At 33.6% G+C, this 15,654-nt stretch overlaps 2 protein-coding genes and 2 pseudogenes across 2 annotated transcripts; 2 read left to right on the top strand and 2 right to left on the bottom strand.

Annotated features, from left to right (window-relative positions):
* Nucleotides 1–609: 609 nt before the first annotated feature.
* Nucleotides 610–5,083, bottom strand: LOC114399280 (annotated as a pseudogene).
* Nucleotides 5,084–6,187: 1,104 nt separating this feature from the next.
* LOC114397943 (40S ribosomal protein S14) lies at nucleotides 6,188–8,265 on the top strand. The gene is made up of 6 exons (XM_028360021.1): nucleotides 6,188–6,349; nucleotides 6,484–6,603; nucleotides 6,683–6,728; nucleotides 7,147–7,232; nucleotides 7,488–7,617; nucleotides 7,871–8,265. The coding sequence occupies exons 1-6, from the start codon at nucleotides 6,347–6,349 to the stop codon at nucleotides 7,936–7,938; spliced, it is 453 nt and encodes a 150-aa protein (XP_028215822.1). The 5' UTR covers nucleotides 6,188–6,346; the 3' UTR covers nucleotides 7,939–8,265.
* A 272-nt stretch (nucleotides 8,266–8,537) lies between these two features.
* On the bottom strand, nucleotides 8,538–12,144 carry LOC114397945 (annotated as a pseudogene).
* A 1,329-nt stretch (nucleotides 12,145–13,473) lies between these two features.
* LOC114397944 (40S ribosomal protein S14) lies at nucleotides 13,474–15,615 on the top strand. The gene is made up of 6 exons (XM_028360023.1): nucleotides 13,474–13,622; nucleotides 13,738–13,857; nucleotides 13,937–13,982; nucleotides 14,688–14,773; nucleotides 15,021–15,150; nucleotides 15,367–15,615. The coding sequence occupies exons 1-6, from the start codon at nucleotides 13,620–13,622 to the stop codon at nucleotides 15,432–15,434; spliced, it is 453 nt and encodes a 150-aa protein (XP_028215824.1). The 5' UTR covers nucleotides 13,474–13,619; the 3' UTR covers nucleotides 15,435–15,615.
* The last annotated feature ends 39 nt before the right edge of the window (nucleotides 15,616–15,654 follow it).

Raw genomic sequence — 15,654 nt, forward strand, 5'->3', positions numbered from 1 at the left:
AATCGATAAACTAGGAGGTAATTCTAATTGATTAGTTTTACTTTTGCACGGGGAACGGAAAAGTTATATTATTGCTACCCAAAAATATGCTACGAGAATAGTGTTTTATATATTTATTAAATTAAATTTTGATTAAATTTATAGTCTTTATGCATTACAATCATTTCCATTTTCCAGCCCAGTTCTTTTTTAAAAAACAAAATAGTTTATGAGGCAATGTTTATAAAGTTGTTCACTAATCACAATTAGCCGAGTCCTTCATAAATGATATAACATGATATGTTCATCCGATGTATATAACAGAAAATGACATGACAATGACTTAAATGATTAAATTATAATTTTGCCTTTATAATTATTCTGCAATGCCTTTTATTGGGATTGTGCTGGAATTAAGATCTGCATGTCGTGAATACTATAAAGAATGGTTTTGAGAGGAATCATGGAAAGCTTTAAAAAAGGATGTACTTCTTCACGTGACTACTGTCTTGTAACTTGTAAAGGAAGTGCCAACTAGCGCATTGAACACATGTATTCCTCTCGTGACAAAATTCATCCCTCTCAAGCAATTTTTTTATTTTTGGCAATTTAGTTTTTAATCAATATGAATTGTTCAAACTTCCCCTTCCAATTTAATTTATTTGTAGTAGCAAGTTTTAAGTACATCATGGAACTGATATTGAAATGCTCTTGAATGAGGGAGAGGGACCATAATGATCAAATCTAGGAGCACAGGTTCAACCAAACACAAATTCTTTGCATCATAAACGTGATCAAGCTTGTTTCATAAAATCTTTAATTTAATTCATAATCTATAATCTGGCACTTAGGAAATTGTTTCTGGATTAATTATGCATGCAATTTTGCTACTGGGTCATGCCAAATTCATGTCTTTGTTGAATATGGATTCAGAGATATATGCTTGAACTTCTTCTAGAGTTCTCCCTTGTCTCTGGTACTAGTTTTGCCACGAATAGAATGGTGAAGCCACATATGATGGAGAATATGAAGAAAGTTCCTGGCCAAACATAATATGAATTTTTTGTTTTGTTCAATTTTTTTAAACCTTTTTGCTTTCTTTTTTGAGGGAGGAGTAAGTATTCTCACAAGGAATTGAGAGTAAATGTGAACCTACCCGCTGAACTCCAACTCATGAGGAAGTTAAAAGCGTATGATACAATCCAAGAACACAACCAGCTAGCCAAATTCACAAGACTTCCAGCCGAGCCCTTCACATTAATGGGAAAAATCTGGGGGCAAAAAAAAAAAGGATAATTCAGTCAAACCGAGGACTTCTTATTATCCAATTTTTATTTCATACATATGTTCAGAAACTACCTCAGACATTATAACCAAGGGGATTCCCCCCATGCCAAGCAAGAATGATCCTGTATATGCCTGATCATTACAAAAATTAACTGGTGAAATTAGTTCTCAAATCAAACCGTGATATGTGCATAATTCAATATTATAAATATTCTTCATTAGAAATATAATGATAATTAAAAAATAAATGCCATTATTTGATTCGAGTATTTGACAGCAAATAACTAAAGAACTAGATATAAATTTTATCCTTATCTTAAGTGCTATGTAAATTGGTTTGAATGCAATAAAATATTATCATAAACCTTTTAACTTTACAGGAACATGCAAATCCGAAAACCAAATCTATCTCATAAAAGTAAATGTTCTAGCAAGAATTTAAGAAGTTCCTTGTCTATTCTAGAATTACTTGATCTTCTGTGATCTTATTATTAACTAGGCAATTGGTGCAGAAAAGAGGTAATAATTTATCATCCCTCTTTCAAAGTCATACGACCAAGTAATGAATTTGAATTTATGTTTTGTTTTAATCCAATTAAAGGCATGAGATTGCACACTTCAGTCCAGGATTCAAATAATGGTGCATTATTGGATAAGCATTGCCATTGCAAAATCGTTACCAATACACCAACAAGCGTGAGAATGGAACTTCCTTCCTTCCATTTATGTAGGTCCTACATAAGGCAAGCTCAATGAATTGGTTATTTAGAAATAACTAATGTGAAAAAAACAACAAAGTAGAGCAGATTTTGTTATGCAAAGAACCTGTAAGGTGAATGATAGGGCTGCAAGGAAGCATCCATTTTCCCGACGCAGAGAACTGCATAAAGTGAACATTTCGGATTCAAATTTTACTGACCAGCACAAGACAGAAGAAACAAAAGCTTAACCTTTTTACCAGCAGAAGTGGTCGTCTCCCAGATTTATCCATCAAAAGTACTCCCAAAGCTGTCATTGGGATCTATAAAGACAGAAATGACTGAATAGAAGTGAAGACAAGACTCACCAAGAAAGTGGCATCTATCTCATTTTGTACAACATCAAGAAGACAGAAACAAATAAATTAGTATGAAGAGAATGTAAAACCTGAACAGCAACCATTGCTATCATTCCAATACTTCCCGAAAACCCTGTGATGGATAAGAATTTTTTGCCTCTAAGACAATCGTTTTATAAATTTAACATTCTTGTAGTCATCTTCCTTATGCGTCATATGTTAGAACTTAGAAGCATTAAAAAAATCTGCATGTACCAGCAGAGATGAATATAGAACTTGCACAAAAAGCAATGTCATTAACCCCTCCAAACTGTTGTAGTATCATCAGACCAACTCCTACCTAACAAAGTAATTAAATACCATAAGAATCTGCCAAAGGATATGATAGGCAGCATGAAAGGGGATATCTTAGAAAGCTCACAGTAAGTGACTTCAAATACTGCAATTGAAATAAGCCAATAATGCTAGCTTCTGTTTCCTTCTGAAGGGCTTCTGTAAAATCCTAAAAAAAGTATAACACAATAATATATCAGCTTCCTCCCTCTCCCCCCTTCCTTTGCTTCCTACCTAAGATGTAACCCACAAGTTAACCTTCTAATGAACAAACACTATATATATACTCCAATTTCAGTGGCCTCTTGAGAAATATCGGCATTCTTTCCTCTAAGGCACTGTAATACAGATTCATTCCTTTCCCAGTGACCATAATTCCAATTATTTGACAAAAGTGATGAAAAATCTCAGTTGTTTGTGTGAATTTTATCCAACAGACCAACACAAATATCCCAAACAATAAACCTACAGCAGCCATGGACAACTCACCAGCCACCTAGGAGACTCAGGAATGAAGAATAGACCCAAAAGTTGCACAAGACATGGAATAATTCCTGAGATAAAAAAAAAAAAAAGTGCTTACGTCCAACTTTCTTTTAATTTCATTTTGTTAGGAGAATAACTGAAAGAAGAACATTGACTATTAGAGCCAAAATCCGCCAATTCAAGAATGCTCCAATAAGATAAGTTAATGATACGCCGCAACAAATCATTAACTTTCAAATTAAACTCCAAATAGGGATTTAAAATAAACCTATTCGTGAAATATGTAAATCAACATAAGTGGTACATGCAATGAGAATAAAACGATACTCAGAGAACACATCATTGCTTTACCTGATGAACTGTGGTGAATCCCCCTCGAAGATTCTTGGGTGTTATTTCAGCTATATAAACGGGTACCTATTATGGAATTAAAGAGAAGACAACTACCCATTTGTATTTGTTTCGAGTGACTGAATATCTTTGGAACTGCAATCATAAGAAGCTAAGAATCACAACAATTACCACATAGGATAGAAGGCCCATCCCATATCCCACCAACAATCTTCCAATATAAAGCCACCAACCAACCTTCAATTCAAACAAGCACCAAGTGTCAAATATCAACTACTAAACTTCATTCAGTTGATATTCATCAAGTTAATTGATTAATTTAAAAAAAAATTGCTTGGAATCATAAGTCAATAGGATTATATGCAACTAGCATGTAAGCAACTTAGAGAAACATGGGACAAAGTCAAAGAAGTTGTAAACCTTTGAGAATGCTATGACAAGCCATCCCAATATGCAGAATACTTCAGAGAAGCCCATAGCCTGCATTCCAGAATGCAACATAACCAAAGATTGAAATAATAAGACAGGAAACTTTCATTTCAAAACGCACAAAATTGGATAAACGTACAGTTCGTCGACCTGCATAATCCGCTATTCTACCACTTATAATGGCTCCAATCATTGCTCCAATTGTCAGTATTGATCCAAAAAGTGAATACTGCATAAAATAAGGCCAATAGAAAAGCCTCAAATGCTTCTCTCATTAGTTCAATGTTAAATACATGACAAAGGTAGTGATTCAAAGTTCAAACCTTGGCCACACCAAGATTTAGATCATCCATGATTCCAGTCTGAGCAGGAGATGAATATCCCACCTGCAAAAATCAGTCAGTGACAATAGTAATTCAGAATCCTGATTAACAGAAATGCTAGGAACACACTCTTTATTATTAGTTGAAATTTACTGCAAATCACAAAATTTTGTGGATCTCTCACTTCTTATTAAAAGAGTCCTTAATTAATAATAGAAAGTGTGTTAGGTGTTGCTAGTACTTCTATGATAAAATAGCCAAAGCAAAACATGTGAATAGGAACGTACAGCAGACCCGAAAACGTAAGAACCAGAGACAGCAACAAGGGTGGTAAGAATAAGAATAGCTGGTACCGACCAAGTTTCTTTCACAGTCAACACCATTGTTGCAACGATACCCTTGTGCTTCTGCGGGAAGCAGAGGACTTGAAAATTCACTTGATTCTGTGCTTTTGGTACCGTCCATGATTACCCACAAGTAGAACCAGGAGCTACACAGATTTTTATGGTTGTGTGTGACAGAGTTAATGGATCTACAAAGAGTAGTGCCTTGTGTTGTCCAAAAATGACAAGTGAGGACGACAGTGTTGGAGACAAGTCATGTGTCTTATTGACTTGAGATACTGCGCTTGCTGTTTTGAAGTTGGATTCATTGTAGGTACCGTGAGATGGTTTTTGTGTAATCTGAAACGATTGGCATAAATTTTGTTTAGGATTTGTCATCACAACTAAGCTTGCACAAAAGGCCAAGAGCTCCAACCTGTGGCAGTGGCATCATGAAAGGTGGACAACGACATCGCGGTCTAACCAGGCACTTGGCAGTTTCTTACGTTTTCTTGCATGTGATGAATGATCAAGTGCTAACTTAGGATGTTTTCGTGTGCGGCTATGTATTTTCAACCCAACATGTAACATTGCATTTTTTTGGAACATTTTTCATAATGGTATTAAAACATATTACTTTAATTCTATTTCTACTATTGTATAATTTTTCTGTGACCTCAGGTATCCGAAAGGGAGAACCAAGGACTAATATCTCCTAACACATTTTTTCATACACTTAAATCTGGAATGGAACTCCTAGCCACATACTTAAAACAAGGTTATTTATCATTTATCATTTACACCATGCATGGTGTTATACTGTTATAAATAGTTAATACAATACATTTCATATACATTAAAAAAATCTAAAAATAATTAAAACGTTTATAGTTATAATTTCAATGAAATGAATAGTGATTGAGTAATCATATTCAATAAGATTTGTACAATCTTTGTTACAATAATCGAAATAGGATGAGAAGTAAAACAGAAATGTAAAGATAAGCTGAGAGACAAATAAAAATAATGTTGTAAAAAAAAAAAACATACAATACAATAAATACTGTTACTTGCTGATTGTTATTTCCCTTCAGACCTGCGTATTCGAAGCACGCCCATATTCTGAATAATTATTTTTATGCATGGAATTCTGTATGCAAAATAATTTAAAAAATAATTATTTTTTTGTAAGAATCAAAAGAGATAATCTTCAACTTAGTGTGTGATTTGATTAAATTTTATAAAGTAACCATTGGTGGATGCCTCATTGACACTAAGGTAGCCGTGGCGTTGTTTGTGTCATATCAATGACTATTTTAATATGATAAGTCTAAATACATTTCACATTATTAATATTTAAAAATAACATTGTTTCACAATATAAATAAATTGTTTTTTCGAAAATTCAAATATATTATATTTGTTTAAAAATATCTTTTTACTAAAAACTTTAGAGATCAAGTCCGTGCCTAGTGACTAGTGAGCCCAAGCCCAACTCTAATACTATAACTTGAAGATGAGAAGAAGGAGAAAAAAAAAACATAAAAAAAAAGTACTAAAAAAAAGAAGTCGCGAGGGGTCGTTGAACATATATATTTCAGTAAATAAAAAAGGCTTAGGGGTAATTTTGCAAATTTCAGTTCACCACTCTGCAAAACCCTAATCCCACCTAGATATAAAAACTAAACAAAACGGTGCCGCCATTCCTCACTCTGCAGCAGCACCTTTAAACGCCGAAGGTTCATCCAATCTCCGAAGGCCTTCACCGGATTGCAACCATGGTACGTAGATCGTAAAATCAATCTCATAGACTTTTCCCTTTTCACTCGAGCCCTATAATTTTCTGATTCAGTGGTGCGTGTTTGAGAACGCAAGAGGGTAATTCTGATAGGGAGTTTGTTTTGTTGTTGTGCAGTCGAGGAGAAAGGTTAGAGAGCCAAAGGAGGAAAACGTGACTCTGGGCCCAGCTGTTAGAGATGGTGAACATGTTTTTGGAGTCGCTCGCATCTTTGCCTCCTTCAATGACACCTTCATTGTAATTATTTTTATCTCTTTAATTTCTCAGTTTCAATTATCAATTACTGAAGTTTCGTGTTTGATTTTTATGATTTCAGCATGTCACTGATCTGTCTGGGAGGGAAACACTTGTCCGCATCACTGGTATGATTGCTTCTCTTCACATTACTGTAGTTATTTGCTAGTATTCCAAAAGAAAATGCTGATTATTTTTTAGCTGCTACTATGGCTTTCTTCTTCCAGTTTTTAGTAAATTCTCACGTTATAAGATATTTGATATTGATATTGAAATTGCCAATATCTAACTTCCATGTATTTTATTGTATTGGCTTCTTTTTAATTTATATCTTCCTTGTAGGTATCCCATGGAGGGAGCTTACTGATTGGGCCTACATTTTTTAAAATTTTGTTTTGCTTTATATATACACACAACATGGGATCCATTTTGTGTATCACCAAGCTAACATTCTTCATTAAATAAATTTTGGTCGAGTCTTTTCCTTTTTAGTGTATATAGGAAAACTGCTGTGATTTACTTATTCCTTTTGTTTTCTAATTTCAGGCGGGATGAAGGTTAAAGCTGACAGAGATGAATCATCTCCATATGCTGCTATGCTTGCTGCGCAGGATGTTGCTGCTAGATGCAAGGTCAGTGGTCTTCTCTTTGACAGCTATTTTTTCTGTTAACCATGTTAAGTTTTGTTATTGCCATATGCATCTTTCTTTATGAATTTGATAAAATTCCGATTTCATTATCCTGTTTGTTAGCCAGTATCCATTGTTCTGTTTAGCTTTTTCAGTGATTTTGTTCTGGTCATGCTCTGTGAAATCACTGTAGTATGGGATGTTATTTTCTGTGAAGCTGTCAAGCTTAATGCACTGTTTCAAATTATTGTGGAGCAGGAACTGGGCATAACTGCTCTTCATATCAAGCTCCGTGCCACAGGTGGAAACAAGACAAAAACACCAGGTCCTGGTGCTCAATCAGCTCTTCGAGCCCTTGCTCGTTCAGGAATGAAAATTGGTCGCATAGGTATCTGCCTTTTTAAGAAAACCATAATTCAATTTTTTTTTGCCTGTTACTCAAATGCCTTGTTATTGTCCTTTTATTGTGTGTTTACATACGTCCTTTTTTCACATTAGTGTGTTGTTTATCTACCTTGTTTACTCCCAATGGTTGTTTTTTCTTTCTTTATTCATTGTATATCCCCCGTTTTGTTTTCTGATTGATTTCATCTATTTGGCATTTATTGCTAAATGTTAATTATTGTTTCTTGATTTTCCAGAGGATGTGACCCCCATTCCTTCCGATAGCACACGGAGAAAGAGTGGTAGAAGGGGTAGAAGGCTTTAAGCTTCTTATGGTATATGACTGGAGTTGCCATATTTTAATTTCCATGTCAAACAAACAGATTTGTGCCATTTTGAAATTTTCTTCAATCAGAACTTCTTTTGTATTTCTTGAGGTTTTGAACAGAATTTAGTTGAGTATTTAGGCATTATTGTCAGAGATTGTTGAAAGTTTTACATGTTGCTTCGTGGCTTGGAAAGAATTGGAATACTTGATAGAATGTTTTTCGTTGGAGATAAGTCAACAAGACACATTGGAGTAAGTTAGCAATATCCATACGTTTTCTTGCATGTGATGAATGATTAACAGATGAAGTACAAACTTGTGATATTTTTGTGTGCGACTATTTTTTTCAACCCATCACGTACCTTGCTTTATTTATTCCCAATGGTATTTTTTTCCCACATTATTTAAAACATTTTTTAATTATATTTCTACTATTTTTTTTTTAACCCAGGTATCCGAAAGGAAAAGTAATGACTAATCTCTTTTTTTATACGCTTAAATCTGCAAAGGGAAGTCATTTCATATCTTAATATAAATTCTAGAAGCACTTGAACGTTTGTCGTTTCAATGAAATTAATAATGATTGAGAAATCATATTCAACAAGATTGTAGAATTTTATTATAAATAAGAAATGTAAAGTTAAGATGATAGACAAGTTGAAAAAAAAAATACAATAATAAATGTAGTGTTTTCCTTCTGACTTGCGGAAGCGAAGATAACTGTGTATGGGTATGGAATTCTGTTGAAGGGGAATTCCAAATTTATCTCTTGATACGAAGAATTCAAAGAGGCTTGAATTTCCTCTAGTGTACGGCTCTTGGTCTCTGGTACTAGTTTTGCAACGAAAAGAACAATGAGGCCACATATGCTAGAAAATATGAAGAAAGTTCCTGACCCAACAAAACGTAATAATCAATTTCATACCATGTAAAAATAAGGACCCCTTTTCTATTTTTCATCCCTATTTTATATAAACTTTCTTTAAATTTGGATTTCTTTTTTTTACCTTCCAGATTTTTAGCCTTCTTTTGGAATTTAGAGAAGTAACCAGGGATTAAAGAGTATGCTTACCTTCTGAACTCCAACTCATGAGAAAGTTAAAAGCATATGAAACAATCCAAGAGCACGACCAGTTAACCAAGGTTACTAAGCTTCCAGCAGAGCCCTTCACATTAATGGGAAATATCTGAAAAATAAAATATAATCATTCATCGTGCTGATGATTATTATATTTCAATTTTTATTACATGATTTCAATCATAGTTGGACAAAGCTACCTCAGACATTATAACCCACGGAATTCCTGCCAAGCCTAGCAAGAAAGATCCCATATATACCCTCAACCATTTTACCAGTAAAAGTGGCCGCCTTCCACATTTATCCATCAAAAGCACTCCTAAAGTTGTCAATGGGATCTGTAAAGTATAAACACAAATAATGGGACTGAGTGTGAAGAGAAGACTCGGGAATGAAGGCTACACTCACAAAAAGTGGCATCAAATTCATCTTATGTAAATAGGAATGATGAAATTGTGTAAACAGAATTAAGAACCTTAACAGCAACCATTGCTATCGTTCCAATACTATCTGAAAACCCTGTCATAGAGAAGAATTTTTGCTTTGTTGTGAATCTGATACAAATAAAATATTCTCACATTTGTTTTTTTTAATGTGTTTTACAACAGAAGCTCAGAAAAGGACCTTCACAGTTCACATACCTGCGGAGATAAATATAGAATTCCTATAGAAAAGAAAGCCACTAACCCCTCCAAATTATTGCAGAATCACCAAGCCTACTCCTACCTAACCAAGTAACTAATTACCATGAGAGCCTGCAAAAGGTTGACAAAGGCGGCATGAATGGGGTTAACTTAGAATGCTCACAGAAGTGTCTTTAAATACTGCGATTGAAATAAGCCAACAATGCTAGCTTCTGTTTGTTGCTGAAGGGCTTCTGTATAATCCTGAGTTATGAAGTTACCGTGTAAAAAATGATAGATATTAAATTCTTTGGTTTCTTCCTTTTTGAGTCCTAGTAGGATCATAAGATTCAATAGCCCATGTGTAACATTCTAATGAACATAAACTTGTTATATACTTTGATTTCAGTGGCCTCTTGATAAACATCAGCATGCTTTCCTCTTGATAAACATCAGCATGCTTTCCTCTTGATAAACATCACTCTCTTTCAAGCGACCAACCTTAGTCTGCAGAAGATTACATTTATCACTTGTGCTATGTTTATCTAATGATCTGTGTCCAAAATGCATGTAGTGCCCAAACAACAAAATTCCAGAAGCTATGAACAACTCACTTACCAGCCACCTGGGTGAATCAGGGATAAAGGGAAGAGTCAGAAGCTGCAAAAGACACGGGATAGTTCCTGAGATAAAGACAAAAATGATGTGAGTTACATGGAAGTTGGAACCCTTTTAAAATTTGTTTTGTGAGAAGAGCAACAAAAAGAATAATGTTACCAATCAAAGCCAAAATCCTCCAATTCAAAAATGCTCCAATAAGGTAAGTTAATGACAAACCCACAACAACCCATGAACTGTCAAAACAATACCAAATAGACATTTAAAATAAGCCTTCAGGTGACACGTATAAAACATAAGTGGCATGAACATGATACCCTAAAATGATATCAAGAATATCATAATATAATATATATTGCTTTACCTGATGAACTTCAGTAAATGCTCCTCGAAGATTCTTGGGTGCTATTTCTGCTATATAGACTGGAACCTAATATGCAAAGGGGACTATTAATTTGTATTTCTTGATTGGCTGAATAACATTAATTTGAACTGCAGTCATAACATTAAACGTCAAAGCAATTACCACATACGATATCAGGCTAATGCCGCATCCTATCAACAATCTTCCAATGCAAAGCCACCTAGCATCCTTCAAACACCAAATGTTTGATATCAAAGACTGAATTTAACCAACAACTCATTGGTCAAAGTCATACTGGAATCAATCCCCTTAAGTATGGTCTCAGGTTTGAGTCTCGTGGATGAAAAAAACATGATTAGGAGGAAAGAACTCCACTAAAGGTGGTCAACCAAGTTTTTCGACGGAGATTAATCATCAGCAAAACTAGTAGATACTTCGTACCAATAACATGGTTACAAAAAAAAAGACTAAATTTAAGGAAATTAACCCCAAAATTAACTCTATAGTAATTTTGCTTGAAGGCTTGTTCAAATGGATTACTATATAGTTAATTCCTTGACATGCCTGCAATTCAAGCTAGAGAAATCTGGGAAGAAATTAATGGCAAACCTTTGAGAATGCTATGATAAGTGATCCCAAGATGCAGAAAACCTCTGAGAAACCCATTGCCTGCACGTCAGAATGCAAAATAACCAAAGGTGAACAACAGAAACATTGAAATTAGAATTAAGTGTAGCCTGGCTTTGACTTACAACTCGACGACCTGCATAATCTGCTATTTTACCGCTTACAATGGCGCCAATCATTGCCAATGGTCAATATTGAACCAAAAGTTGAGTACTACAAAAGTGCAAAGAGTTTAACTTAATTATAAGGATGTGAACATTGTCAAATAACTATAAATAAGGTGTAAAAGTTAGGAGAAAACTTAATGCAGTTTCCTAGGTGTTTCTTTGGTTCTATTTTCTAATCAGAATTTGAGTTTCATCTGAGAAGACTATGTCTGAGATTTAACATAAACATTTATTATGCAAATTATCGAAATAAATTTACAATTCTAATTAGAAAAGAACACATAAAATACTTAATTAACTGCATCTAAGTTTTATAAGGAGTATTCCCAGTAATGTTCTACTATTGTTACCAATGTGAGACATTTTAAGAGAGGTTAAAAAAAAAGTTGTAAGTTGTAATTGGAGGTTGAAACCTGGGCGAGAGAGAGATGGAGATCATGCATGATTCCAGTTTGAGCAGGGGATGAATATCCCATCTGCAACATGAATTGTTATTGTTATGTGACAGCACAATGATGAACATAATGAACCAAAATGTGTAAAGATAATAAACTTACCGCAAAACCACCACCAAAAACAGCAGTAAGGGTGTTAAGGATAAGAGTAGGTGACATTGGAGAAGCTTCACTCTGCCTATTCCCTGGAAGTCAACGCCACCATTGTCTGTGGAAAGCAGAGGAGTTGAAAATTCACTGCCTTCGGTGTCCATGAATGAATGCTTTTTGTGCCAACTACTCAATGCACTGCGCAGAGTTATTTAAAACCAAAAGAGGGAGGGTGGGACAGTGCATGAGATTGCGAGGGATATGGATGCTCATCATTTCACGTTATATATTTTATACTTTTAATTATTTTTATTTAATTCTCTTGTGTATCACTCCGATCATATACTAATACTAATTTCAACAAAATAAAATGCATTTCTACCAAGTTCAGCAACCTCTCAACACTTTCTCACTAATTAAATCAGGTGCTTAACCATTTTTTATAAAAAAAAAATGTCATCACATGTTAAATATGTGGTGTAAATATTTATTGAATAAAGTAAATGATCGATTTATTCCTCGTCATTGCAGTTCTGAAATTAAGGAAAACTTTTTTTTTTTGAAAGAAAGGAAAACTTAAATAAGTCTTAAAATTAACCCATTTTTCTTATTTTGATCTCTAGTCCACAACTTAATATGAGAAAAAAAAATTCAAGGACTTAATGAAATTTTAAAACATTTCAAATATGTATTTGAGTCTTTTTTTTTTAGTTTTAAAGACTAGAAATACTATGAGATACAAATTTATAGAATTAAATAAAAAACAAAAAATTTATAGAATTCAATTCCAATATTTTTATAACAATTTATAGAGTTAAAAATAGAATTAAATACAACTTTAGTTTACAAAATGAAATAGAAAACATAAAAAATATAATATAAATTTTCAAATTAAACTAGAGTGTAGGACCCACATTGGAGTTCATATAATTTTTTTTTCTATTTCTTCTCTCTTTCAACCAAATAGATCCTTAAATTCTTTTTTTTTTACTATATTAGATTGAATTTCAGATTTAATTTTAAAAATCAATTCGATCCAAGTCCAACTTCAATACATATAACTCATATTTATAATATATTCATTTGTGATATTACTCATATTTTATTTTAATTTCTTATGTATTTATAAAATTATCATATAACTTATACCAATTTTTATAAAAGATATATTAAATTATATATTTTCGTATTAATTATTTAACTTAAAATGCATAAATATGTTATTATTAGTTATATAATGAAATACAAAAGAAATTATATTTTAAGTTATTTTTTATTATAATTATCATATATCTTAACTTTGAGTTAATATTTTCTTAAAATATAAAAATAAGATTAAAAACGCTATAAATCACATCAGATCCAATTAAAATTATAAACTAAATGAATGATAACTAATAAAATCAAAATAATTGAATGAAATGTTTTTTCTTTTTCAATTTAATTCTCGAACACCTAGTTCAGACAATAAGTTCAGTAAATTAAAAAAGTTGAGGGGTAACCTTGCAAATTCCATTTCTTCACTCTGCAAAACCCTAGTCCCACTTAGATATAAAAACGAAATAAACGATGCCGAAGTTCTTCAGTTTGCAGCAGCAGCTTTGAACGACGCAGAAGGTTCATCCAATCTCCGAATCCTTTAATCGCATTGCAACCATGGTAAGTAGCGTAATAGACTTCTCCATTTTAACACGAACCCTAGATTTTCCGACTCATTTGTATGTTTGGGAATGCAATAGCGCAATCCTGATATGGTTTTATTGTTGTTGCGCAGTCGAGGAGAAAGGTCAGAGAGCCAAAGGAGGAAAACGTGACTCTTGGCCCAGCTGTTAGAGATGGCGAACATGTCTTTGGCGTCGCTCGCATATTTGCCTCCTTTAATGATACCTTCATTGTGAGTATTTGCATTTCTTTGATTTCTCACTTTCAATTATCAATTGCTGAAATTTCGTGGTTGATTTTTATGATTGCAGCATGTCACTGATCTGTCTGGGAGGGAAACGCTTGTCCGCATCACTGGTATATGACTGCTTCTCTTCACATTACAGAAATTATTTGCTATCATGCCAAAAATTAAATGTTGGTTGTTATTTAGCTGCTATCATTTTTTAAAGTTTTTAGTAATTTTCACATGTTATAATATTGATAACCTAATACCCCGTATCCATTTTCAGTGGATTTTATTGGGCTAGAGTTAATATTTGTATACTCTTTATAAGATCCTTGTGTTGCACTTAGGTATACCCATATCCCATGATGAATGGAGCTTTGTGATTGGGCCTGCCTGGTTGTAAAAAATTTGTTTTGCTTTATTTTCACATTACAAGAACCAAAGAGATGTTATCATTTTTCCAGTTTTTATTAATTTTCACATGTTTTTATTAAAATTTGTTATGCTCCTTTTTTCTTATCCCCTGTTCAGTGTCCCCTGTTAGTTTTTCTGTAATCTATAATTAATATTCTCTTTGTGAGATCCTTATGTTGGCACTTAGGTATCCCCATACCCCATGATGGAGCGAGCTTAGTGATTGATCTTTCCCTTTTGTAAAATTTTGTTTTGCTTTATCTTAGTGGTTTGATTTTTTCTATTCACAGAACTTGGGATCCATTTGCTTATCACCAAGCTAACATTACCGTTAGATAAAATTTTGGTTGTCTTTTCCTTTTTAGTAGATATATAGGAAACTTGTGTGGTTTCCTTATGTATTTGCTTTCTAACTTCAGGTGGAATGAAGGTTAAGGCTGACAGAGATGAATCATCTCCTTATGCTGCTATGCTTGCAGCTCAGGATGTTGCTGCCAGATGCAAGGTCAGTTGCCATTTCTCTTTAACATAGTTATTTTTGTTATTAACATATGCTGCTTTCTTCTTTATGAATTTGATAGAATTCTGATTTGATCATCCTGTTTGTTAGCCAATATCACTGGTCAATTGTTCTGTTTAGCTGTTTCAGTGATTTTGTTCTGGTAATGCTCTATGAAATCACTGTAGTATGGGATGTAATTTTCTGTGAAGCTGTCAAGCTTAATGCACTGTTTCAAATTATTGTGGATCAGGAACTTGGCATTACTGCTCTTCATATCAAGCTCCGTGCCACGGGTGGGAACAAGACAAAAACTCCGGGTCCTGGTGCTCAATCAGCTCTTCGTGCCCTTGCTCGTTCAGGAATGAAAATTGGTCGTATAGGTATTTGCCTTCACTTTATTTGCCCCTTGTCATGTTTTTTTGTGTTGTCTGCATATTTTCAAGTGTGTAGCATATTGGTTTGAGGCATTTATTTCCTTGTTTATTCTGAAGAGTCAGTGTTTTTTTCCCCCTTTGTATTGCAGTTTTGTTTTCTTATTGATTTCATTTGAATGGCATGTACTGTGAAGTACTTATTAATGTTTCTTGATTTTGCAGAGGATGTGACTCCCATTCCTTCGGATAGCACTCGTAGAAAGAGTGGTAGAAGGGGTAGAAGGCTTTAAACTTCTTGTGGTATATGTCTGGAGTTTCTTTATTTTAATTTCCATGCCAGACAGAATTGTGGCATTTTGAAATTTTGCTTAAGTAATATCAGAACTTCTATTGTATTTCTTGAACTTTTTAACAATTTTAGTTGAGTGCATTTAAGCATCATTGTTAAAGAAGATTGTTGAAAGTTCTGCATGTTCCGTTTTCCCTCTCGACTTTTACCTACTTTTAAGC

This window comes from Glycine soja, chromosome 19 (genome assembly GCF_004193775.1).
Source record: "Glycine soja cultivar W05 chromosome 19, ASM419377v2, whole genome shotgun sequence".
In the NCBI taxonomy this organism is placed as follows: Eukaryota; Viridiplantae; Streptophyta; class Magnoliopsida; order Fabales; family Fabaceae; genus Glycine; species Glycine soja.

Coding starts and splice junctions, on each gene's coding strand:
- LOC114397943 (XM_028360021.1), top strand. Junction 6,604..6,682: donor CCTTCAATGACACCTTCATT/GTAATTATTTTT, acceptor TTATGATTTCAG/CATGTCACTGATCTGTCTGG. Junction 7,233..7,487: donor ATGTTGCTGCTAGATGCAAG/GTCAGTGGTCTT, acceptor ATTGTGGAGCAG/GAACTGGGCATAACTGCTCT.
- LOC114397944 (XM_028360023.1), top strand. Junction 13,858..13,936: donor CCTTTAATGATACCTTCATT/GTGAGTATTTGC, acceptor TTATGATTGCAG/CATGTCACTGATCTGTCTGG. Junction 13,983..14,687: donor AACGCTTGTCCGCATCACTG/GTATATGACTGC, acceptor TTCTAACTTCAG/GTGGAATGAAGGTTAAGGCT.